The sequence below is a fragment of the Alexandromys fortis genome, unplaced genomic scaffold (genome assembly GCF_014885135.2).
Source record: "Alexandromys fortis isolate MF-2015 unplaced genomic scaffold, M_Fortis_MF-2015_v1.1 scaffold_52, whole genome shotgun sequence".
In the NCBI taxonomy this organism is placed as follows: domain Eukaryota; kingdom Metazoa; phylum Chordata; class Mammalia; order Rodentia; family Cricetidae; genus Alexandromys; species Alexandromys fortis.
The window spans coordinates 10,835,338-10,862,089 of record NW_026067929.1 but is presented as its reverse complement, the minus strand read 5'-3'; the positions used below and the strand labels follow the sequence as shown (position 1 = coordinate 10,862,089).

Here is a 26,752-nt window from a genome sequence, read left to right as displayed (position 1 = left end):
TTGCCCACCTGCCCTTGAGCACTGTTCCCACTAACTCCCGTGAAAGGAGAATCCCCCGAGGGGGCGTATTTCCCCGGGGAGAAAAGCAAGCCACAAGGCAGAAGAACAAGGGAGAAGCATCTTTTGTGTCAAGTCAGGCTGGGAATGAGAATGTGGGCTTGCCACACTGCAAATTGCACCCTTCATGGGGACGCCCGTGTTCCAAAGGCCTCTTTCAACTAACACGTCTTCAGCCCAGCATTTGTCAAATGTCTCCTTTTGTTAACTTGTTGACAAGAGTGAACTTGTCAGCTTTTAAAATGGCTGTGGTTGCTCTGTGCACGCCTAGATGGAAATGTGGGAAGTGCGAGCTACTCCCTTTCACGGTAGATCTTGTCAAGCGCTCAGACTTCAGCCCGGCTGCTCCTTCAGCAGGAAAAAAAAAATCTACCTCTGGAAAGGTAACAAGCAGCGATGGGTCCATCAAATTTCTACAGACATCAAAGAAGTCAAATAGAAATAAGTAGGTGAATAGGTACCATCCCCCAAAGAGTTCAAAGGTGACGCGTGCTTCAGCAACGGAATGAAAATGCTACTGCGTTTAAATGTGTTCCCTAACGCCAGACTCAGCCACTTATTTTACATTAACAGGGGCACAAGACACAACGGGTAACACAATGACAACCGTCAGCATCTTCCCCTTGAAGCAAGAAGACGGGTGGACACAGAGCAGTCTCCACCTGAGAAATGGCTACGACCAATGAACACCCAGAGTGTATGTATCCTTCAGAGCATCTCTGAAGAGCCATATGGCGGGGCTGGTGAGATGGCGCATAGGATGGATCACTGGGTAGAGGGGCCTGTACACAGGTCTGATAACTGGAATGAAACTCCTGGGCACTACAACAGGAGAGGACCCATTCCTTACAATTGTCCTCTGACCACTACATGTATGTCATAAACACACACACACAATGAAAAACAAATCAACATCCTAGCTGCCAACACCTATTGCTCTTCTTACTGCTTCACTAAGCTCCTCTTTGAATCAAATGAAATCATCTCCAAAAAACCTAGGGTTTCATTTCTGCCCAATCACCAATTCTCTGCCCATTTTGAATATCCACGTTTCTCCCTATAGCGCATCAGAGCCTGTAAACCAGATGAGCCAGCCTTGTGCTTGTCACATCCCTACATCCAGGACATCGTGGGGATGTGCTTAAAAGTGCCAAAGGCACTGGGGAAATTTTTCAGTCACCAGCATGAAAAGAAAACTTTCTGGAATGTTCCCTAATTCTTTCCTGCTTCTACCTAGGTAAAAGATGAATTGAATAGGGAGGAAGTGGGGGAGGAATTTATCCGAAATCAAACTCTGTTTTCATAGGTGTACATGTATCTTTAATATGTGGCCATATATTAATATAAGTACATTATATTATGCACATTATATTATGTGTATGCACATTAAGTATTTTTAAATAGAGGAGATATGATATATCAGCTAAAGTGAAAGAGATAAAGAAACAAAGAAGTAATTATTAGAAATTATAAGGATGGCTGGGGAGCAATGATAGTTGGCAAAGTGCTTTCTGGTGAGCATGAGGCTGAGGTAGATTCCCAGGACTCATACAGAAGAATCACTTAGGCTGTAACCTCAGTGCTGGGGAAGCAGAGAGAGTGATGCCCGGGGACTCGGTGGCCAGGCGGCCTGTCCATTTTGACAAGCTCCAGGCCAGTAACAGACTATGTCTCAGTGGACAGCATTCCTAAAGAATGACACCCAGAATTGGCCTCTAGCCTGCATACACATGTGCACATATTCACATACGTGCGTGCATACACATGGCCATATAACCCTACCCACCCACACACAAAAGAAACTATAAAACTTCAGGTTCTTTGGGAAACTAAGACTTAGGCACTGGACATGGAAGTTGCCTTTACAAAAGTAACGAGAGCCATGAATAAAGAGCCACCTGGTCTCCTGTCAACCTTGAAAAGGTGGTTTTAGATTTTTTAATTTTTAGAATTAGAGTACTATTGTTTCTGATAGAAGGACACTATGCAATCTATGCAATGCTGCTTTGGCAGTAATGGAATGGAGGTAGGAGCTAATTACCATGAGGGTGCGTCTGTCTGTCCATGTCCTTGCAGAGGCCCCCAGGCTGCAAACAGTCCTGCATGTTAACATGTGAGGACGAGTGATGGAGAACAGTGCTGGACACGCAAGCGCTTTATGACTATGACCTGAGTCTGCGTCTTAACTGCATAATGATCCATATTTTAGCCCAGCCTATCTTATAAATGATGCTAGTTATGATGAGAGAATATGGTCTAAAAAGCTGAGAGAAAGAAAGCCATCAACATTCACTTCTGTCCCAAGGAGGGGGGAAGAGGTCACAGTGCACCCTCCCCTTCAGTGCTGAACAGAAGAGTGGGTGGTCCCCTAAGAAGGAGACAAGGTCTTTGCACGCTTCCTTACACTTCTCAGTGTTGATTTAACTCTACCGAAGGTGATCCACTTTGCCACAGTTAATCCAACACACAAGATAGGTTTATAATACACAGACTGCTTCGTTACACCAACCCTCAAGGCGAGGATGCTAATAACGGAGGAGGTGAGAATATAAACAGGGCTGCGGAGACTGCTCAACAGGCAAGGTGCCTGCCAGGCAAGCACGTCAGAGCCTCAGAACTCAGATAAAACCGGACACAGACACCACAGCACTCACTAGTGCTCCCATGGTGACATGTGGGATAGAAAAGGAGAATTGCTAAGCTTGCAGGTAGGTTTGTCTGCATACACAGCACTGAGATTCCATCTTAAACAAGGTGGAAAGCAAGGGCTGACATCCAAAGTCATCCTTGACACCCATGTGCACACTGTAGTACCTGTGCACTACCCCCGAACACACAGGTAAACACACATACATATACAGGTGTGTGTATGTACACACCTGTATATGTTACTGATTAAAATCATCATGTATTCGTCTTCAAATAACTACCAATGAACTAAGTAAACAAGATACCCCTTCTTCATCCAGAATCCTAACTAGGACTGAATCAATTGAATCCATTGATAAGATGTATAATCATGATTAATTGCCTAATAATGACTCCGAGGTACCATAAACCCCAGGAACTCACAAATTAATCTTTATAAATGAAATTCAACTTAGTAGTGCTTTCATACACAATAAATTCTAATCTCCCATAAATTATAAATTAATTTAGACTAAATCAAAAGTTGTTAATTGGAATAAAAAGCAATGCTTCCTCTACTTCTGAATTAATAGAGGCTGGTCTGGGCACTTTTCTGCATATTACCACATAAAAAAGTTCCATAGCCTTGCATTTGATAACAAAAAAATTATCAGCTGTGAGCCAGAAGGAAAAAAAAAACCATGATGCCAATAATTACCAAGAAGCACAAAATAATCTGTTAAATTGCAATTATATTTTCACACATTTTCATTAACTAAACAACTTCTAAGGCTGAGCTACATTTGCATTTTTGAAAATCTGGAATCTATAATGACCATACATACCTGTTCAGTCCATACACAATAACGCCACATTATTCTGAGGGCTTGCCTCATGAATGTCTCAGCATTATCTAAGAAGCATGCTGTAGTTGCTTTACCTACAAGGAGGTGCTGCCATATTGTCAGCTTCTATGTAAATTCTGCCTTCCTGTGCCATTCTGCCACTGAGCTACCTTCCCAAAGCTTCAGAGTATTTCCTTTTCTCCTCAGCATAGTCTTCTCTACAGCACCCCTGCTGGAAGACTGCAGAAAGACAGCTGGCCATTTACAGAGACTGTCTCTGTCCGGTCACCTGATCCAGACCCACTGGCCCAGTACAGCCTTGGTGTTTTCAGTTGGGAGTGGGGGTAAGGCTTTTTCTATTCTCAAAAAGAATCCAAGAGACTCTTGAGGGAGCACATCCTTTATTGATATTCTTGCTTTGCTCTAGCAGTCAGGATGCTAAATTGGAGCTGAAAATAGAAGCAGATTAAAATACAACTGGATTTTTCTCAAGTCTCCCTGAAGATGGTTAAAACTACACTAGCCTTCTGCATTAGGAATCAGGTAAGCATAGAGATAAATGAACATCTTAGGGTGCAGGAGCTAGGGGGAGATCGAAAAATGACAGAAGGCAGCAGTAGTAGGCGGGAGTGGGAAGACACCCACGAACCCTGAAACACGAGGAAGAGAGAAGTGGGAATCATTAGTTATTGTGGGAGGGGCTTCCCATGGTCTCCCTTAACCGTAAGGTCATGGTGTAGTCATGACCTAAAGCTCGCTGGTTCTCCTTTCTCTTCCCTCCTCGTCTTCTGTCTGTCTTGTTTCCACTGGAGCTCATTATCCCACTATAGTAAAACCTTCTGCGCAATGGAATGGCTGGCCTGGTATTCTCTACAGATTTTATAAATAAAGGCTAAACAAGGTTTCTCGCAACACGTAACTCTCCTACACAGAACAGTAAAGGGCGCTCTGATCTTAATATGTCTGGTTAAGTTCCTGGAGTACAATGCATATTTAACCAATTTAATACCTTAAAAATTCTCTAAACAGAACTGGCAAAAATGCCCTTGAACATGTCAAGTAAAAATACTGTACATCTATCAAAGACAATTACCACCTGGAGTTTTCAGTAAAACATTTAGCAATGCTATGTGCTCACTACCAACACACAGAGAAAAAAAATACCAAGATATTTTTAAAAACACATTTAAATATTTAAAATATTAATTTAAAAATCAGTTTGAAGTTTAAGAAAAGCATAGTTTACTTACTACTTGTAGGTCTCAGAACGGATATATTCAAAAACATGGGAAACACCAAGCTGGAACTGATCAGCAATTGGGGTGACCCAGGGGTTGTTCTCTGCTTTGAAGACCTGCTTCTGACCAGTTAGATCCAAGTTGCCTGAAAAGATGGAGAGAAGGAAAGGGAAGCTGAAGGTTCTGTCATCCAACAGGGTAAGCATGAAGAAATCCTTAAGTACGCTAAGTCATTTTTAATTTATTTTTTAAATAAATTAGCCCAAATCTTACTGGTACACATACGCAGTGTTGATGACACCCTGATTCAAGAAACTGATAGCAAATGGAGGGAGGGAGGAAGGAAGAAGGGAGGGAAGGAGGCAGGGAGGAAGGGAGGGAGGGAGATACAGAGGGAGGAGAAGAGGGGAGGGGAAGAGAAGAAACAGAAAGGTTCACAAGCACCAACATAAGAAGATGCTTTGTCCAGTACAGCATGTCTTTTTTTCTATAGAGACTAAAAGTCTTATTCAAAGCTGAAAAAGGGGCTGGAGAGATGGCTCAGCAGTTAGGACAGTACACTGCTCTTGCACAGGGCCCAGGTTTGGCTCCCCACACCCACATAAAATGGCTCACAATCTCCTTTAACTCCAGTTCCAGGGCAATCCAGAACCTCTGCCTTCATATCCATGGACAGATTCACCCATGGACATACCCACCCAAGCACACACCCACCCATGCATATAACCAAAATCAAATTTATTCTCTAAAACCAAAGATTGAAAGAAGAGATAACATTGAAACCTCCTGGTGATGCTTATGTGTATTGGCATTTCATTTGTATTTTAATAAATAAAGCTTGCCTGAGGATCAGAAAAGTAAAACAGTCATACGGGCCAGCCTTATAGACCAGGCAGTGGTGACACACATCTTTAATCCCAGTAGACACACTAGCTTGCCATAGAAAGCAGGTGGTAGTGTACACGCCCTTAATCCCAGCACTAGAGAGGATTATAAAATGGGAGGAGACAGCTCTCACTCAGTGTCTTATTCTGAGATTCCTAAACGTAGGATCGCCATTTTGGACTGAGGTAGAGGTAAGAGCCAGTGTTTTGCTTCTCTGACCTTCAGGTTGAATCCCAATTTCTGTCTCTGGGTTTTTATTAATGGTGCTACACTAGTGTTAGTGGATCTAAGGCAAATCAGATCGTCAGAACGTTCTTCATCGAGCACAAAACCAAGTGAGGTGACAGGAGCACATTCCACTGCCGTGTTACCCTGTATCCACCCCTCAAACACGATGAGCACATGGGAAACCAGTCCTAAGTGAGTCTCATTCACACGGTGATGATACAGGCTAACACTTGTATCGCTCTAATCAGTTTACAAATTACCTTAGGAAATTACTCCCTCGGTTAATTTTCTAGCAGTCTCTGAGGTCAGTTACTAACATCATTTTATAAGTGAAGAAATGGACATCTGGGGTGAAGGAACTAATGTGCCCCAGGTCAGAAAATGTCAGCACAGGAATCTGAATCTGGTTCCAAACCTTGTTTTCTTTCCATGGCCAAAGCAATCCATCTGCGTGTCCATCTAGATCAATAATGTGTGTTAATGAAGCATTGAAGCCAGGAAGTTCCCTCCCACCTGTGGATCACCTACTCATGATCAATTGAATCTCCCTGCCCCAACTTTTGGACTCCTTAAAAATAGAAAAGGAACCATGAAGATACTTCCTTCCACCTGTCAGTTGACAGAAGACAAGATTAAAGACAGAGTACTTCTACAGCAGGAATGGATGTGGCTTCAGCTGGAGAGTCCCCACAGCCTTTTCCTGAGAGGTCCAATTTCAGTCTTCTGCAGCCAAGGGCTGTTTGAACAGAGACTCTCAGCAATTACCCTTCTCAAGACATGCCAAGTGACATGGCTGTCCTGTTCGGACACATTACTGGCATTTTCCCAGAATGGTAAGAACAATGAAAATATGTTCTTGACATGCAAGTAGACCAACACAAATAATTTTCCCATTCCTCTGAGCTCTGGGAATGAAGGACTAAACAATAAAAAAATATTTTCTTTTGTGATATGTAGTGTATGCATATGTGTGTGTGCATGGTGTGTGTGACTGTGTGCGCACATGAGCGTAAGCACATGCGTGTAGTCTAGGAACAAATGTTGGGTGTCTTCCTCACTTGCCACCTTGCTGTTCTCAGAGTATCTCTCAATAAACCTGGAGGTTACTGAAATCGACTGGCCAGCAAGCCCCTATAATCCTCCTGTCTTGCCCAGTGTCAGGATTGTAAGAATGCACCACTGTGCCCATGCCTAGCTTTTCACACAGCGTTGGGAATTTGAGATTCTCATGCTTACAGGGCATATACTTTACTGACTATGCCATCTCTCCAGCTCCAAAAATTTTTGCTACAAAGTGGTTAAACTTGCTTCTTCTTAAAACAACTTTGATGCTTTCCCTTTTGTTATAAAAACTGGAAAAAAAACAGAGCAAGAAAAATATTAATGAAAAAAGAGACCATGATATTAAAGGATGAGGGGTGTGTGGGAGGATTTGGAAGTAGGAAAGGGAAGGGAGAAACATTATAATTGTGTTATAATCTTAAAAATAAAAAAATAATTTTCTACAAGCCTACAATAACTTTTAAAGAAGACATATTACTAAATATTAGAGAAGTAATTCATCACTTCTTTCCAAAGAAACTGATTTTGTTGATATACAGTACAAAACCAAGCAGATACATTGCTCTCCAAGATTATCAATACTGTCAATTTCCTCATCTTAATGATTAAACATTGGTCAGCTATTATATCACTCGGAAAATTAATGAGCTTGATTCTCCAAACCATTTCATGTACTTTGGGAGAGGGGGTGCTGTTGGGGTTCCTAAGAAGGAAACTAATCTCTCATTTGCATTTTTCTATAGCTCTGATTTCTTCTTATGATCTAGGTTTTCAATTCCTAAGTCATCTCTTCCATACCACTCTGTCACTAATGCTTGTCCTTCAGAGTCCCCTTATCCTAAAGAGGATGATGGTAGAAATCTCAAAAGCTAAGTCCGTATTTCTTATATGTTGTATCTTTCATGAACAATATACACTCTATACCCTGTCCTTAGGACGCACAACCACCTGAGCAAGGTCCCTTGTACTAGGTATTAGTCACTACAGGAACAATTCAGTAAAAAGCTGAGGTGAACAAACCCCTCTAACACACCCACCTGACATGTCACTGAAGCTGACATATCGTCATCTTCCTGCATCTAAGTTCTTCCTACGCACTTAGCCTTGTCAACAATGAAACAAAGAAAGATCACTGGGACAAGGTGGTAAATACTACAGATTGATGGAATTAGGACACCAACTGACTTCTAGACAAAAGGGATTCCCCCAATCGGAGGGAATTTGGTGGGAACTGTCTTCTCTTTCTGACCCTAATGCTGGTTACCCTGCTGAGAAGTATAGCTGAATTTCACTTGGTACAGCTCTCTTCTGCAGACCAAGCATCCAGGGCATTGCATCATTTGCCCACTACCATGAACTAAGGCTGTAGCAATGGCTTCCTCCGAGTGTGTGGTTTAGACAGGGACCACAGGAATATGAGGTTTTCATCACTTCAAAAAGAGGAGCAGGGACTTCCAAAGGCAAGCTGTTTTCAGGCACAAAGGATTTCTGGCTGTGCTATATTTCCAGGACCTTGGGTCAGTGTAAGAGTGCATGGGCCATGGCAGAGACTGGGGAAGATGCCATGGACCAGCATCGGTTAATTCAAAGTTCAAATTTGATTGACACAGTTAGGAAAGGGGGCTGGCTTCTTTTTCTGGACTATATCACGAGCCCCTTTCTGCTGCGTTCTAAGGCTTGCCCCAGTAACCTGAAAACACAAGGAAAAGCTGGCATGGTGGTTCACATCAATAATGCTAGGGGAAGAAACTGAGACAGGATGGTATGAGTTCTAGGCTAGCCTGGCCTAAACAGACTCTGTCTCAAAAAATAAACATGTTACAAACAAATTTTCAACATAGCATCTTTGAACTTAGGATCCAGCTTTACATTTCTACAGGAAAAAGGAATCTACAGTCTACTGCCGACCAACTACCAAGACGTTAAAATATCGGCATAGCCTCTTGTTAACCACCTGACAGCGTCTTACAAACCCTGCAGTCTTTAATGGTAAGCTTCTGAAAATAATGCACAAAGATCCTCTGCTCCCTCGCTGCCACACTTGGAAGACAAACCTAAGGGAATAATGCCAGGAAAGGTCAGCCATACCCTTCTGCCTGAAGCCCTCAGCCCCCTGGAGATCTGTCAGTCCCTGGTGATGTCTCTATTTAGTGCTGTCAGTGGAGACGGGAGAGGCACAGAGGATTGCTAATGACTTCTGCTAACTGGAGCACAGAGGGGATGCTGACTGTAAGCTAGACATGCTCCCTTCAGGGAAAAGGAGTCATAACCCGATGTGTGAGAGTGAGAGGAAGCAGAGAGGACCATGGGATATTATTCATCAGCGTCGCCATTTCCATCGCTTTGAATCCATTCTGCTGTTCTGCTCTCTGTGCTGCGGGGTGGAGAGGGAAAGCCGAGTTACTACCCTATGCCTTTATCTTCTGCTGAGTTTAGTATCAGGGCTGCTGAAGCAAATACACAGGGGCCCTCACAACCCAAGACGAACCGAGGGGGAGGCGTGTCTGGGAGGAGAGAATGGTTCAAGTTCACTGAAGAGAAAAACAAAACATCAGCTTCCTGTTTGATGAAAGGACGGTGAAGACCACATGGACGGTCCACAACAAACCTTGAAGGAGGAATCAATTACCTGGGACCAGGATGGAAATTACAGGTGATCCTAACAGAGCAGCATCTCCCCAGAATTATCACAGGAGCCGGGCATGACGGGATGAGCATCTTTTGCTTTTCGACTTAACGTCACTGGTAGTTAACACAATCCGTCCAGGGAGCTAACTGTCTCCGGGTTCTCTTACCTCACTCTGCACCGGCCTGGCATGCAGCAATTTCAGAAGAGGGCTAATATAATTAGAGTGAAGATGGGCCATTATGCCGTGAGAAAAGATGACATCTGTCTCATATCGGCCTAGCAACAAGTTCCCATCGCCTCGGCGAAGCTCGTCTGTCAGCTGTCTGGGGTGTGTTCCCTTTTAAGTAATAACAGGCAGGCAGCATCTCATCCCGCTGTCAGTCAGCCTGCAATCGCCCTCACACCGCACGCTTCAGTGCATCCAGCAAGGAGCCCTCCCCCGGCCCCTTTATTAGAAGGCTGAGCGGTGCCCTGGTGGTGCTCTAACAAGGACCAGGCAGCAGGATTAAGCACTGTGACAAAGAGGATCTAATAGGCTCCAAAGTGGTGCATCTACAGACACGCTGGCTGGCTCGCAGACACAAACTCACTTTGCTCACTCCTCAGTCGGGAGGAGCAGGCCGCTGGGGGAGCCAGGCAGCACCTTGATTAGCGGTGACCCTCTGACCGATGCTGCTATGAAGATCATCTATCACTCAGAGGCTTATTCTGCAATTGCAAATTGGATTTTCCATTTTATTACCTGCAAAAGGACCACATATGCCTCTTTCTCAGCCCCTAGTACAGCCAGCTTGGCTGTGCGGTGGTAATTGTGTAAACTCTAAATCATGCAATACAATCATTCGCCTTGCTGGTTATAAACGTGATTGAATGCAATAGGCAACCAAGGCCCCATTAATAAGCTTGCTCATTTTCACTTATGGAAATTGGTTGTTTCCCGTAATCACACTGTGAAAATTCTTCCCGGGAACTCAAGATCCTGACACGTGTGGCCAGGAGCACCGTTTATCACATTGCAAGCAGGGCAAGGCGGGAGAGCTGGGTAAATTTTTCACGTCATCAAAATGGCATTTCCTCCCTCCCCAATTTCACAATGATGCCACAGAGAGCACTTAAATTAATGTACTCCGAAAGTCAGGTTCTCCCTCACTCATAAAAATCTAAGACCATGGTCTAACAAGGCTAAACTAGAAAACCATGGCCGACTAGGGATTCCATCATTCAGATCCCAAGTTTGCCCAAGCCCAGGTAACTGATGCTCATGAAGGAGCTCAGACAAGATCGCATGGTACCTGGAAAGTACCTCCTCCCCTGCTCGGCAGTCAATCCCCACAAGGAATCTAATGGCAAACAATGACAACACAACATAAAAGGTGTGTTGATAGTTGTCCCATATAGAGACTATATATAATATACATACATACATACATATATGTATATATTATATATATGTATATTTCATTCCAATGTGCAACCCTGGCAATTATAGAAAGGTGTAATTATAGCTGGCTGACTATGCAAAGTCCCTCTGTCTTCAGTTCTATTTTACTGAATGAAAAATAATAAAAGCTTATAAGATGATAGCCATGCTGCAACAGAAAATACTTGTAATAATAATCTCAGCGACTAGAATGCTCACTACGAGGTGATGAGTCAAGAGTGATATTGTAAATGTGATTAGCAATTAAAATAGACATCTGTCTGAACTGGCCTGGAAAGAGGGCCATGTTTCATTTTTTAAAAGTATTGGTAGTCTTCTGATCATTTTTTAAACAAAAGGCAAAAGAAAAATAATCTCATGATATGCATATAATTAAATTTTACGTGTAAAATAAAAAGAAGAAAGGAGTATGTCACAAGTATTAATGTTCATTTCCTCAAACAGGAAAAAAATTAAGGTGAGACAGAGATGTGAACCAGCAAAAAAAAAAAAAAAAGGGGGGGGGGATAACATATTTTCCCTTTCAAGAACGTAATTTTCATAATTTAAAAAAGATTAAAGATGAAGAGATGAAAGGACCTTGGAAGCATTTTTGTCAAAAATAAATTCAAAATCCGTAGTGCGTGGTAACTGCTGCAAAGAGGAGCCTCAGATCCAAGAGGGCATCTTCCCGTCACCGTGACCACCACAGTGGCCCACCCAAGCTCTTACAGAGGGAGGTCTCTCAGGTTCTAACAGGCTTCAGAATCTGGGTCTGAGGTTGCCCTCTTTCTGTGCATCATCAGCGCAATCAAAGGAAGGCAGGATGTCTCCTGACAGCTCTCAAATTTATTCTGCGGGGAATGCAAGGCCACACCATCATTCTGCCAACTGTCGGGTGAGCCTTTCTTGGGCAGGGGAAACCTGATTTGAAAATAGGTATTCTGTTTATTTCAGACATGCAATCCATGGATGCTTTATCATGCATGCTCAGATAAACAGTTATTCTTCCCCGCTAGTCCAGGGAAAGGTATAATTTAAATTTTAAAAGATTATAAAACAAAAAGAACCCCGCCCCCCCTCCACCTTCCCTCCAAATGGATCCAAGGAAAGCAGCTCCTGATGTATGTGGATCCGGGAGCAAACAGGCCCAGAAGCCTTTCCCAATAGAGAAACTCACATCTGGCACTGTTTCCATTTCATGTTCTTCTTGACCATTTTAAAACTGTGGCCCAGAGTAATATGGGACAGGGGTAGATCGTGTTCACTTGTAGATATGATTACCGTGCAACAAAACAGTGAGCATCCCCAACACACACCATCACAGTGGCTTCATTTTGCAAGTGGAAATGGCCACTAATAAATAATTCATGTTCTAAACCTGGCATTTGTTTAGGACCTCCCTATCACTCGTCTAAACATGGGAGGCAATACAATTTTTTCCTCTTGTATTGTTCACGTAATGTCAGATCTTATAGAAAAGAAGCTCCATGGTCCCAGATTCTGTTTAACACACAGCATTCACTGACTTAGCGACCAGGAGACTGGGCAAACCCTGTGCTCCGTGGAGCTTAGCTCTCCCAGTCCGCCAAGTGAGAGTAATCAATGGAGCCATCATGAAAAGCCTCATGGAAAAGTTTCCTTTAAAAACTAAAAAAAAAAAAAAAAAAAAGATCTACCATATAGTATATGTATACCGGGTACTGGGTACACATCTGAAGGAAACGAAGCCACTGCACAAAAGAGAGGCCAGCACACCCACACTTGCTGTGGCATTAGTCTCAATATTCAAGATTATAAAATCAGCCTGTCAACTGCTGAATTGATTATACAATACACATCATAAACAGATGATACATATATGGAGTAGTACTCAGCCATAAAGAATGAAACTGGACTGGAGGTTACTCCATTAAAGGAAATATTCCAAACACAGAAAAGTAAGTACTTCATATTCTTTCTCGCGCGCGCGCATGTGTGTGTGTGTGTGTGTGTGTGTTGGGGGGGGGGCGTGACAAAAAAAGTCCACTCAAAAGCAGAAAGACTCTCAGAGGAGAAGGTGCCTGGCAGGAATAGAGAAAGCCAAGAAGACAAGAGAGGATTGTGGGAAGAGTGGGGATTATCCAAACATGCCCCACGTGTATACGGAAATGCCACAGTGCAATCATTCATTTGAATAACTAGTGAGCTAATAATACAAACAAACCCATTCGACCACATACACGAGAATTTACATTAGTGTTCTCTATTCCACTGGTCTGTATCTGAAATTATGATAGCACTTTTTATTTTATTTGAGTTTTGCACTGGGGCTAGAACCCAGGGCCTTGTTCACACTAAGCAAGAGTAGAACCCCGGAGCCACATCCCAAGCCCTTCCTTATTTTAATTACTGTACTTTAGACATGTTTCCAATTTATAAAGAATAAGTTCTAGATTTGTTCTTTTCCAGCACTGTCCACCATTTGGGCCACTGGCATTTCATGTGAATTTCAGGATTTTTCTTTTATTTCTATAAAAGGTATTGTTGGAACTTAACGGGGATCCAATTAAATGCATGAACAACTTCCAGGAGCACGGCACAATTTTATTAACAGGGCAGGATATTGAATATTTTTTTACCAGGCTGCACTCATCAAAAGTGTCCCTATGCAACAGTCACAACATACAGAGATATACTTTTATGTAATCTGATAATATATATGCTTTTAAATAAATATCACATGTAATTCTAGGTTGACTAAGACACAATTTTATTATATTCTCACTTATGAAAATCAGCATACAGAGATAAGCGACTTGGAAATATCTCAGGTGACTTTCACTACCAGGGAAAGGAGAGATAGGTTTGAGGGAAGGCAAGGCAGAGAAGATTCCCAGGGTAGGGTGTGGGTGATAAACAGAGCACAGTAGGACTGTGGTGTCCTGGGGGAAGTCTGAACTCCTGGATGCTGGCATATTCTATCTTAACCCATTTACTTTTCGAATGGAAACCTCTATAATAGTGCAGAGAAATGCTGTGACTCACACTTGGCAATGTGACTCACACTTCAAAGCCTTGAAGACCCTAATTAAGTGTGTGCATTGCAGTTTTCAATGTTCTTTTCTTATGGAAGTAAGGGTGGGCCTACTTCCTCCATGGTCCTCCTCTCTAACAAAGATCCCAGAATCAACAGAAGGAAGCAGTCAGACCTGACTAACAGAACCCAGAAGACTCTTTAACAAAGATCTGAGAACCAGCAGAAGGCAGTGGTCAGAGCTGACTAACAGGTCCCAGAACTTGCCTGTGTCTAAGGGCCAGACTTTGACCTTAGATCAGCAGCCTCCTGCACAGACCTGTACTAACTACCTCATTGCCTCAAGGCTACAATCTAGAATTGTGTGCAGTAGCGGAGGCCTGTAGCATAGGGATGCTATCAAATTTAATTTCCAAAATATGTAAAAGGGGGAAATAATTTACTAGATAACATCAGAAGAGATAAAATGCCAAACAAATACAGAATAATGCAACAGGCTTGAATATGATCCCTTAATCTGAACAATAATCACCTCAATAATGTTCCCAATGGTGAAAACTTACTTTTTCCATGTCTGACCTCATAAACACTATTTTAGGAAGAAGCTGGGCTGTGCTTTAGCCAATCAGATGAAAGCTGAAGTTCGAATGTCACTGTAAGGCAGTACGAGGCACATTCTCATAAGAAAGCAGAGAATGAAATTAACTTTATTTTTTATTTATATATAAATACCCTTGAATCCAATTTTATTAAAGGTTAAGTCAGGGATCAACCACCTACACAGAACCTAAACTTAAGTTATATGTAAAAATGGCTTGTTTCGGCTTTGCTTCATGCTTGAGAGCTTATATTTTTATTACCTTGGTGCTATGTGTTATATTCTCTGCAGAGGCTGTGGATGAAAAGGGTGTGGACGCCGTGTCACATAAAATATGTGCTAAGATAATTAACAATGGTGAGTGACACAGTTGCTAAGTCTACAGGTAAGACTGTAATAACTGGAACTTAATTTTCAGTGAATTCTGAATTTTCACAAGCAAAAAAATTAATGTTTTTAGGCTACATATTAACAATCCATTTTAATGAGTGTTGATTAAACTTATTTTCACTGATTATTCACTTATTATTATTAATAAGAAAGTCTAGAAAAAAAGGCAGTGATGGAATTCTGTTATATGCTCCATGTGCATAAACACATACGCACACAAACATAGATCCTACCTCTAAACACAATAAAAGCAAAAACTACACACCAGAGCAGAGTAAACTGCAGGAGATTAAAATGAAACTATACATTTTAATAGAGACAACTATACCCCTTTGTTTCCCTTGTGACAAAAGGCAATAAGCATCTACAAATTATTGTGATCTGAATATGAAACTCTGCCCACAGGCTCATTTGATAACACCTGGCCTCCAGCTGGCAGCGATAATGCAGAAGGCAATGGAAACTTTAGGGGGTGGAGCTTAGGTAGCAGAAGTAGGTCACCTGGTCCCTAATCTCCCATCCCTCTTCTGGACTTGATTTCCCCCCTGCCCTGCCCCCAAAATGACCAGTCCAATCACATGGGACCAAAAGTTGCAAGGTAGGGTGAGGGAGACACCCAGGACAATAAACTCTTAGCAACTATGAGCAAAGTAAGGTTTCTTCCTATAAATTATTCTCACAGGTATTTTGGTTACAACTATGTCAAAGTCACTAATACACATCGTCTTAGTCTTTAGTGTTGATCCATATTTAAGCATAATACAAACACATCCACTAACACAGTCTAAAACTTTCAACATAAGGCATAAGAAATATGAATGCAAAGCCAGTATGTGACTCAGGGGAAAGAATCTACCACACCTCTCACGGATTCACTTTGATAATTTATGAATCCTAACATAAAAAAGCATCACTATAAATAGCACAGTGAAAATGGAGTTCTACCACAATTTTGGATGTGGGTGAGAATGATTATACCATTACATCATGAATTTGTTTCCAGTATTTTTAGAAAGCCAACTGCTTCAGGTTAAAAATATGAAATACTGTCACAGTAACAATTAACAAAAACAGAAAGTACTATCATACTCTACTCAAGAGGAAAACAATCAACAATTACAAAATCATCTTCTCTGTGTGAAGGTGTCTCTGAAGCTCAGTTTATTTACAGGGGAAAAAAAAAAAAACTCAAGCTTGAATGAGTCAAACTCGGGCTTGGTTCCAAGCATTAGCACTTACAACTAACTTTTCTGGTTGCAACTCGTTCCCACAGCCTTGCCAATCCCAACTGGCTACTAGTGCCTTCCAAACTCATCACTCTGACATCTGATCATCACTACTTTAACACTGGCATCATAAAAAGTAATTTTACCGCTACATAACTTCCTTATATCACTATAGCGTCCTGTTGACCCTGCCTTTTTCCAAGCTTAGTTTCATGTCGTGAGTGTGTGTGTGTGTGTGTGTGTGTGTGTGTATACACAAGTCTTGTGTGGGTGGTCACAGCTGCTGTGTTCATGACTGCAACGGACATGCCATTTCTAGAAGATGGCACTTTATGGAAGACTCCTCCCCATCCTCTGGCTCTTACACTCTTTCCACCCCCTCTTCAGCAATGTTCTCTGGGCCTCTGAGTGGGTGATAAAAGATGTCCCATTTAGAGCTGAGCACTCAGCAGTTCCTGATCCTCAGCACTTTGACAGGATATGAATCTTTGCTTTGACCAAAATAACAACTCCAAACAGTGAACCAATTCCTTCCATGTGACATTTTACATGTTATTCCTATTTAGTTAATACTGAGCATATGGAGAGTTTCAGAAACTTTTCTGTTTGGTTTGAAGCTACAAACTATGAAGGAAGAGCCATCAAAGGCCAAGTATCTTACCTGACATCATTTAGAACAGTCAATGGAAAAGCCTAGGGATCACAAAGCTACACTCCCTAGAGTAGTCAGAGTCATTGCTTAAATTTTAAACAACTGTTCCTTAAAATACAATATCATTCAAGGTCATTAAATGACACTCCAGAGAATCATCTTGTAAATCACTTTCCATCATATGACACATGGTTTGAGTTCATTATCTAAGTTCACTTTGGTCTTTCTTGCTCCTGAACCCTATTTTGATGTGGGATTCCCCTCTATATGCTGTGACTATGTTTTATTACCATTGGTTAACAAAGAAGCTGTTTTGACCAATAGTTTAGCAGAGCAAAGTCAGGCAGGAAATCTGAATAGAGATATATAGAGAAAGTAGGCGGAGTCCAGAAGACACCTTGTAGCTGCTGAAGGAGACAGATGCCCAGAACTTTATCTGGTAAGCCACAGTCTCATGGCAATACACAGATGAATAGAAATGGGTTAATTTAAGATATAAGAGCTAGCTAGAAATATGCATGAACCATTGGCCAAGCAGTGTTGTGATTAATATAGTTTCTGTTTGATTATTCAGGTCTGGGCAGCCGGGAAATGTATGAGCAGACTCTGTTTACAAAATGGCACCCAATGTGGAGCAACTATATTCACATAAAAACTGAGAGAGCTTGGGAGGAATTTTAGTCACAAAAGAACAGAGTTAAGCACAACTTTTTGGTAGCTACATTTTTTTCAGGTAGGTTCTGTTGCTGGCGGCTAACAGAGGTATGGCTTCTTTAAGAGATGGCTTCCCGGTCTGTGCTTGCAGAGAACTCTGGCTCTTTAGAGAGGTCATGCACTTACATAGGGCCTATGAGCAATATGTTACAAATTATTTAATAGCAACATAGACCCCCTGTATCCCTGGAGGTGGGGCAGTGAGCATGACTCGCAGAGGTGGTGAACATGCCTCTGCCACGTTGGACTGGTCAGAACAAACAGGCAAGGCCACAGAGTTAGTCCTGGTCATGCCTGCTTAGCATTAAAAAAAAAAAAAAGTTCTCCTGGTCAGAAAATTATTACAGATACACAATAAAGAGAGATTCAGATGAAACAGACCTCTGAATGAGTCACAGCATTGGATAAATATACATAGGATTGGGAGAGAGGAAAATGAGTATTGACAGTTAAAAAATAAAACAAAGTCTTTAAAGAGATAGTAAAAGTAATACAAACGAGTTCAGACAGTCATAGAGTAAAGGAGTAAATAAAAATAAGCCACAGGAAGATGGAATATATACAGAGAGTCTGCATTATGTATATTATTTTCTTTTTCTTTGAATTTTTGACTTCAGAGAAACATTTGATTCTGGGAGCTAAGTTAAATCAACATAAAGGTATCTTGACTTCAAAATCTGGGTCTAAGGATATGTTACTTTGGAAAAGAGGTTCTGCTTTTGTTTCCACAGAAGAGGAGAACCCTATGGATTTCTTCCGGGCTAATATGGTTTGATGGAGCAAGACCCCTTGAAAGGTTTCTTTGAATCCTAAAAATACTTCACCCAATAAACAGCAGGAAGCAGACTGGAGAAAACTATGCTCAAATTCCTAAAATGATTGTTTATAAATGTTTACTTTCATTTAAAGGGGGTTGATTAAAATTGATTAATAGTCACAGTACATTTTAAAAAATAAGAAGGATATTATATAATGATGAATATTTTGTATTGTTATGGATCTTAGTCTACTACTACATATTTAAGGTTAATTTTGTTATACTGTGTATATGTATTTCTGTTCTTGTTTACGGTATTGTGTTTGTGTAGCCCATTTAAAAATGTAATGTATAGTTAAGAAATACAGATTAATAGTCATCTAGAATAGCCAAACTGTAGCCATGTTAGTTTTCTAGATGTTCAGAGACATATTTCAAATGGATAAGTATTCTTCATACTTTTCAAAGATTTACAGAATGTGGCATTTAAAATGTTTTAAGAATTCAGACTTTTCTTGACAGTGAGACATGTCTGCTTCTGGCATTACCAATTACTTCAAGAGGATAATGGGCATTAAAGAAGCTCTTTATGGAGTTTGCTAGCCACTTGGGTAAAAAACTGCTCTTGCCTGGACTGTTTGATGGTATGCTGTATGAACTGGACATGCAGGACTCACAGAAAAGTGACTGATAAATTTCCCAAAAGATGGGACAGTTCTTCAGGATTTCTGCTTCCTGAAGAGTCTGCCAGACATTTTGTAGGATCTAGACATTGTGTAGGATACAGAAAAAAGTGACTGACAAACTGTCAATATAGGTAAAGCAGTCCTTCAAATTTCCTGCTTCATGGAAAAGTCTGCTAGACACTTTAAGTCTGTAGACTGAAGAGGGATTCCCCAATGTTACAGAAGAACTTTGGGTGACTATTCAGGAAGCAAGAAGTATCTCAATTCTAGAGCTTTGGAAATAGTTTATAATATACTGTTTACTTGGTAATGTATCTTTCTGGGGTCTTTGAAGAGTTGAAGACAGTTATAGTTAAAGCTTTCATTAGTTATAATAAAAGATAAACTAGATATAAATATTGTAACTATAATTCTTGCTTGAATCCTGTTCTGTTATATGTAATTCTACTATGTTAAAGTTAAAACATTCCTTTTCATTTAGACAAAAAAAGGTGGTGGAGATGATGTGAGATTCTCCTTTGTTTGCCGTGAATATGTTTCATTACCATTGGTTAATAAAGAAGCTGTTTTGGCCAATGGCTTAGCAGAGCAAAGCCAGGCAGGAAGTCTGAATAGAGATATATTGAGAGAGTAGGTGGAGTCAAGGAGATGCCATGTAGGTGCAGAAAGAGACAGACACCCAGAACTTTACCAAGTGAGCCACAGTCTCATGGCAATACACAGATGAATAAAAATGGGTTAATTAAAGATATAAGAGCTAGCTACAAATATGCACGAACCATTGGCCAACCAGTACTGTAATTAATATCATTTCTACAATTATTCAAGTCTGCAGAGCCGGAAAACAAATGAGCAGTCTGCATCTACACTATTTCCTCAGCTTTCAGATCAAACTTAATTCTTTCACTGATGTGCTTAAGAAGGTGACCTGCACTGCACCTCTCCACTGAAGAATGGTCCCCATTCCTTCCCTTGGCACTCATTTGCTTAACATTCACTACGTTTCGCAACTCTTTTGATGGCTATCTTTCTGTCCTGGATCGTTTTATGTCAACTTGATATAAGTAGAGTTATCTGGAAGAAGGGACTCTTAATAGAACATGCCTCCATAAGACCAGGCCATAAGGCATTTTCTTAATTATTGATGATTGATGGAGAGGGCCCAGCCCATTGTGGTTGGTGTCATCCCTTGGGTTGGTGGTCCTGGTTTCTATAAGAAAGCAGATTGAGCAAGCCAGTAAGCAGCATTTTGCCATGGCCTCTGCATCAGCTTGTGTTTGAGTTCCTGTCCTGACTTCCTTCAGTGATAAACTATAATGTGGAAGTGTAATCCAAGTAGACCTTTTCTTTATCAACTTGCTTCTTGATCATGGTGTTGCACCGCAGCAACAGAAACCCTAACAAAAGCACTCAGGGCAGAGAATATAGAGGTCTTGTTAAGGACAATGCCTGGCACCATTTCAACCTTTTGTCCCCACGAGCTCTCTAAAGCTTGCTTAGAAAGATCTGTGCCTGTGCTCCTAACAAGTGACAGGAACCCAACTGTGGCCTTTGCAGAGTCACTCACTGAGCAGGCAAAAAGAAAATAAAAAGATGCTTGCTTTAAATCGCTATTTATTTATAATACATCATTGAAGAAAATACATTGAACATGAATAAACCAGAGCCCAACCCAGACACTTTCTACGTAGAAGCTCAGGGCTCAAGAGAAAGTGTACATTGAAGAAGGTGCTTTACAGTTAAGAAAAGCAAGGCTAAGGAAGGGCTTCCTCGGGCTGAAGCAAGAGTTAGAGCTGGAATCAAACCGATGTCTGGTGTAGGAACTGGGCAGGGTCAATGTGAGAAAACACCTCTTTGTTTTTCTGCGCCCTATGCTGTTCACCCAAGCCCTGCCTGTCGTTACTTCCCACCACTGCGCTTTGAAATATGGGAGATCAACAGCCAATAGCCTTTGATAAGTAGCCTGGTCAGGGCAATTGGCTGAGCACGACGAAAAGAAGGCAAACCATAATCATGACCAAAAGCATATGCTCTATTACGTGAAAAACTCTGAGGAAACACTGAACAAACTGTTTCAGAAACCTCCTATACATAACAACATAGAGAAGTCAACTATCAAATAGAGACAAATGGACAGTCATCAGCCACTCTAGAGAATGACCGCACTGTACAGACGACCTGGGAATACTTCAAAAAGACAACAACAACTCAAAAGAATCTTCAGGAAATGCAAACTACTAACTTCACGGTTGGGTCCAGGAAAATGGAAAGTTCTCTGCTCTAGTTCTTGCTAAGCATGTCCTTATGAATTAGAGTTTCTCTCACATTATATGTACTCTATGAGGAATACATTGCTCTAAGGACCTACTAAGTACATCCCCTTCTTTTACACCAGCACAGGGAGCACACATATGTAGTCAACATACACCCCCTCTGACTATCACACAGGTTTGTTTTTTTAAAGGAACAAAGAAAAACTATCTTTTTTCATTTTACATATCAATCCCAATTCCCATTCCCTCCCCTCCTCCCATCCTGTTCACCTTCTCCCCACCCCTGCACCTCCTACCCACTCCTCAGAGAGGGTAAGGTACCTTGCTTTGGGGAAGTTTCAAGGCCCTCCCTACTATATCTAGGATGAGCAAGGTATCCATCCAAAGAGAATGGGTTCCCAAAAAGCCAATACAAGAAGTAGGGATAAACCCTGGTGCCACTGCCAGTGGCCCCGCAGTCTGCCCCAGCCATGCAACTGTCAACCACATTCAGAGGAGCTAATTTGGACCTATGCTGGTTCCTTCCCTGTCCGGCTAGAGCTGGTGAGTTCCCACCAGCTCAGATAAACTGTTTCAGTGGGTGACCCCATCATGGTCTTGACCTCTTTGTTCATATTCTCACTCCTCTCACTCTTCAACTGGACTTTGGCAGCTCAACCCAGTGCTCCGATGCAGGTCTCTGCCCCTGTTTCCATCAGCTGCTGGATGAAGGTTCTATGAGAACATTTAAGATATTCATCAATCTGACTACAGGGCAAGGTCAGTTCAGGCACCCTCTCCACTTGCTTAGGGTCTTAGCTAGGGTCATTCTTGTGGATTCCTAGGAATTTTTTTAGCGCTAGGTTTCTTGCTAGCCACATAATGGCTCCCTCAATCAAAATACCTTTTTCCTTGCTCACAGAGATCTGCCTGTCTCTGCCTCCAGAGTGCTGGGATTAAAGGCATGCGCCACCATGGCCTGGCTAATTGAAAACTTTTTTTAAAGCATTGGAAAGATCTCATCCATGCTATTATGACTTAAGAGCATACCTGAAAGTTCTAACAGAAAAGGACAATCACTTCCTCCTGAATATTAACCTTCATCAGGCGATAAAAGGAGACAGAGACAGAGACCCACATTGGAGCACCGGACTGAAATCTCAAGGTACAAATCAGGAGCACCAGGAGAGAGAGCACGAGCAAGGAACTCAGGACCGCGAGGGGGGCACCCACACACTGAGACAATGTGGATGTCCTATCGGGAACTCACCAAGGCCAGCTGGCCTGGGTCTGAAAAAGCCTGGGTTAAAACCGGTCTCGCTGAACATAGCGGACAATGAGGACTACTGAGACCCCAAGAACAATGGCAATGGGTTTTTGATCCTACTGCACCTATTGGTTTTGTGGGAGCTTAGGCAGTTTGGATGCTCACCTTACTAGACCTGGATGGAGGAGGGTGGTCCTTGGACTTCCCACAGGGCAGGGAACCCTGATTGCTCTTTGGGCTGACGAGGGAGGGGGACTTGATTGGGGGAGGGGGAGGGGGAGGGGAGGCGGCGGTGGGGAAGAGACAAAAATCTTTAATTAATTAATTAAAAAATAAATAAATTTTTTTTTTAAAAAAGGACAATCACATGCAAAAGGGGTTGACCTGGGGGGAGGGGAGGTGGGGAAGAACTGGAATGAGTAGAGATAGGGAAAACTGTAATCAGGATATATTATATGAGAATAAAGTCTATTTTCAATAAAAGAAAAAAGGGATATGGGCCTATATAATATTTACTGGGAGGGCAAATAGAAAACATTTCTGGACAATAGCAGATTAAGGAAATCAAGGTATCTGAAAAGCACATTATTTTAAATACTTAAGGTACTAATGCATCCATCTAAACAACAATATATATCATGCTGGTTGGAGTGATTAGGGCTGAGAGATCACAGTTGCATGAGAATCTGACTTAAATATTCTCATCATTTTATTGGGCTAGAAAAAATGGATGCAGTCAAATATAAAGGCTAAATATCTTAATTATAAAATATCCACTTTTATATTTTTCATTCTGCAGATAAAATATTTCTTCGAAAGTAATGCTGTCACTTAAAATCCTTAACATGTGTGTATTTTTTAAAAAAATGACTGTGCCCTTTGAAAAGCAATGGCTTTATTTTTAGGGGAATGCCACGTTGGCCCCAAATTACACACAGAAGAACAAAGAGCACCTCACTACAGTTCAATGAAGCATCTGTGCAGGCGCCCTGATGGCAGTTTTCAGATGCTCTTTGATGATGAATGATAATATTAAGCTCATACTCAGAGACAGCATACAATAATTCTCCATTCCCCGATATTAAAAACCTATAAAAGAACATAAAGCTAGCCTCATATCATAATTTACCCCCTGCGGTTAAGACACTTCTTTGTGATAACTTAAGTCAGAAAAGAATAAGAGGTTTCAGGGACATTGGTAGGTGTCGGGGCTAAGGCAAGACAGTCAAGAGCCAAACCCAGAAAGGTAGAGGACAAGCTATCAGGTGGAAAGGGTCAAAGACAGCTGACTTCGGCTGCACTGAAAGATGCGCCGTCTATAGATTTTACTTTATTGTTTTTTTAAATAAGGTTTATCCTAATATAACTTAGAAGAGATACAATCAAATGGAATGATTTTTTTTTATAACCTCTTTCCTCAATTCAGATAGGAGGGATTTGATCCATAATATATCATTTACAAAAAAACAAACAGTCACATTCCACTACCACAACTGTAATGGGCACTAGTTAAGGGAAGAGAAATTCAGAATAGAATGGGGGAAAATGCTCGCTCTGCCATCCAGCTCTGAGTGCTCGAAACATCATACAGACCGTAGTGACAGTAATGAAGGCCTCTCAAGTGAGCTTTGGCAGAAGTCCTAAGATCCAATGTCTCAAGCTTGCTGGAAAGAAGGTGAGGAGAACAGTGGGCATCTCCAGAGAAGCTCTGTGGGGGTTAGAAACAATTTCTTGTTGCTAGAGAAGGATGGAACAGCTGTGCAAAGGGCATGCAGGGTCGCACAGCAGCCTACTAAGGGGCTCTAACTTTGCTACTAGTCCCAGAGCAGAGAAATGTATGAAAAGTGACAGGGCTGTTGCTTAAGGAACTATGTCATCTGAATGAGAACTGGAACTGGTAAATAGATAACTCCTATCATGGGAGCAATGAAAACGAAGGAAATGCAGCCTTAGGCAACAATGTGGATAGATCTCACGTCATAATGCCAAATGAAAGGAGACAGAAAGCATGCCGAATGATATGGCTTTATATGAAAGTCAAAATGAGCAGAAGCAAAAAATCACACTAAGAGATTAGGTAGAAATTATACATATGTAGAAAGAAAGGTCTTTCCAATGTTTCCAGTGACCGTAAGAAGACACCAAGGCACTTCTGACGCTCTGAAGGTTACCTATTTATTGATCTGTGCAATTATCACTTGAGTCTTCATGACAATAATTCCTTTATAATCTTATGGATGCTGTGCTTTTACACATGTGTCTATGTGTGTGAGTGTGTGTGTGTGTGTGAATGTGTGTGTCTATGTGTGTGTGAGTGTGTGTGTGTGAAAAAAGAGGAAGTGCAAGAAAAAAACACATGAATAGATATTATGACTATAAATGGATGAGAATAAATGGGCATCTGAGTTAAAAGTGTAAGTCACTAAGAAGTGGATAAACCAACATGGCTTGTGATATTACTTTAGCAAAATTCACAGGGACATGAGATTTTTATATTCAGACAAATTAACTCTCAAGCAAACAGAGAACAAATGTTCTCAAATGCTATGCATTGCGTCTTTCTATGTCTTCCGGAATTCATGTCGAAACTCAGCCACCAATTAACAGCACTAAGAAGTGAGGCCTTAGGGAGGGAACTCAGAAGTAAAAGTGGAGTCCCTGCGGATGGATTGTGTGTCCTCATGAAGAGGCCTGGTGGCGGGGTTCACACCCCTACTCTTCTGCTACCAGCACAGTGAAGACACAGTAGGTTGCCCCTTTTGTAATGAAGGAGTAAGTCAGCATATCGCAAGCAGAGAGTAGCCCTCAGCAGACACCAACCCTGAAAGGGCTGTGATGAAGGACATTTTAGGCTCCGTTGTTGTGAAAATGAATCTCTGTTCTTTGACTAACCCAGTCTTGGGCACTTTGTAATAGCATAAAACAGACAGTGGTACAGAGTATACAGACACACAGGATATAGAACATAAGCCATTTTAGATAAAGCATCTACTGGATAACTGAATCCAACCAATTAAACAACATTCATAAAAATCTATGAATCTACAGTTTGAAATAAAGCTACAATTTAATATTCTAGAAGTTCTAACTTTACACTAATGTTTTGGGAATTAAAAATATGCTAATACTCTTGGTCAAGTAGTAAAGTTTTAGAAATTTGATTTTCCTTCCTTAAATTTACTAAGCTAAGTAGTTTATTAGTTTAAACAATATATACCACTTGTTGATCTTCTGTCTTGACATTTATTAAGTACTGATCAGCAAAACAAATAATTGTTATTGAGTGAAGTATTGCTAGCTTTCTGAATTCTTTAAATCTATAACATATCAGACATTAGTTTTATGAGAGTAATACAATATTTTTCCAAATTGTTTTTTTTTTTTTGAGTTAAAAGCTAAATAGTCTTTTGACCCCCAGTATATGTCCCCTTACTTACACATCCCATGTTTTATCATCCCTACTCACTCAAGGCCTCCCTTTTCCCCTTACTGGAACAGTTAGTGGGATGCTGGGGGAGAGGGTGTCATGTTCCAGGAAATAACCCCCATTGGTGCTCATGCAAGAAAAAATAATTAAGCTTAAGGGATCAAAAAGAAAAGAAAAGTTCCCAAGTGGGACGGGGGGGGGGCATTTGGAAGAAAAGGGGTTCAGTGAGAGAGGAGGAGGGAATGAGAGAGTAAAACGGGCCAAAAAAATGTCCAAAACTCTGTGTGTATGTGTGTCTGCATACCTAACATTGTCAAATAAATAGAAATAAAACAAAAAGCTTTTCTCCCTACTCTACTAAAAAATAAAAAAACATAAGCAATCAAAACCCCTAAGATATTTAATGTCTAAAAATAATCCACCTCCTCCATCTCTGTATCCAGTGAAGGAAGGAAATGAACCAAAGTTTCAAGGCAACTCAAATCCCCTAACGACAAAACAAGATCTAGCAGGCAGCAAGGGGCTGTGTGTGAGCTGCTCTACCAACAAGATGACACACACAGATACCTGGCGTTGTTTTCCTGTTATCGAGCCAGCACCCTGCACTCCACCGTGTTTTCTCTGACATTGTATCCCCAGTTAATGAGGAAGGTGTTTCAAGGAACTAATTAACAGAAGCCCTCACGATGCAGGGTTTTCTCAGAGATGCCAACCCAGTAGAGAGCCCCAGGCCCCTCCCCTTACCTGCAATGACAGCTGTCTAGGACTTGAGAGT

The 26,752-nt window shown here is 41.4% G+C and overlaps 1 protein-coding gene across 2 annotated transcripts in view; it reads right to left on the bottom strand.

The window, feature by feature from the left end:
- Rsu1 (Ras suppressor protein 1) overlaps nt 1-26,752 on the bottom strand; it is a 171,380-nt gene that overhangs the window by 75,993 nt on the left and 68,635 nt on the right. For both annotated transcript variants that reach the window (XM_050144795.1, XM_050144794.1), the window contains one exon: nt 4,781-4,913. In XM_050144795.1, the coding sequence (XP_050000752.1) occupies nt 4,781-4,913 (133 nt within the window). The remainder of the gene's footprint in view (nt 1-4,780; nt 4,914-26,752) is intronic.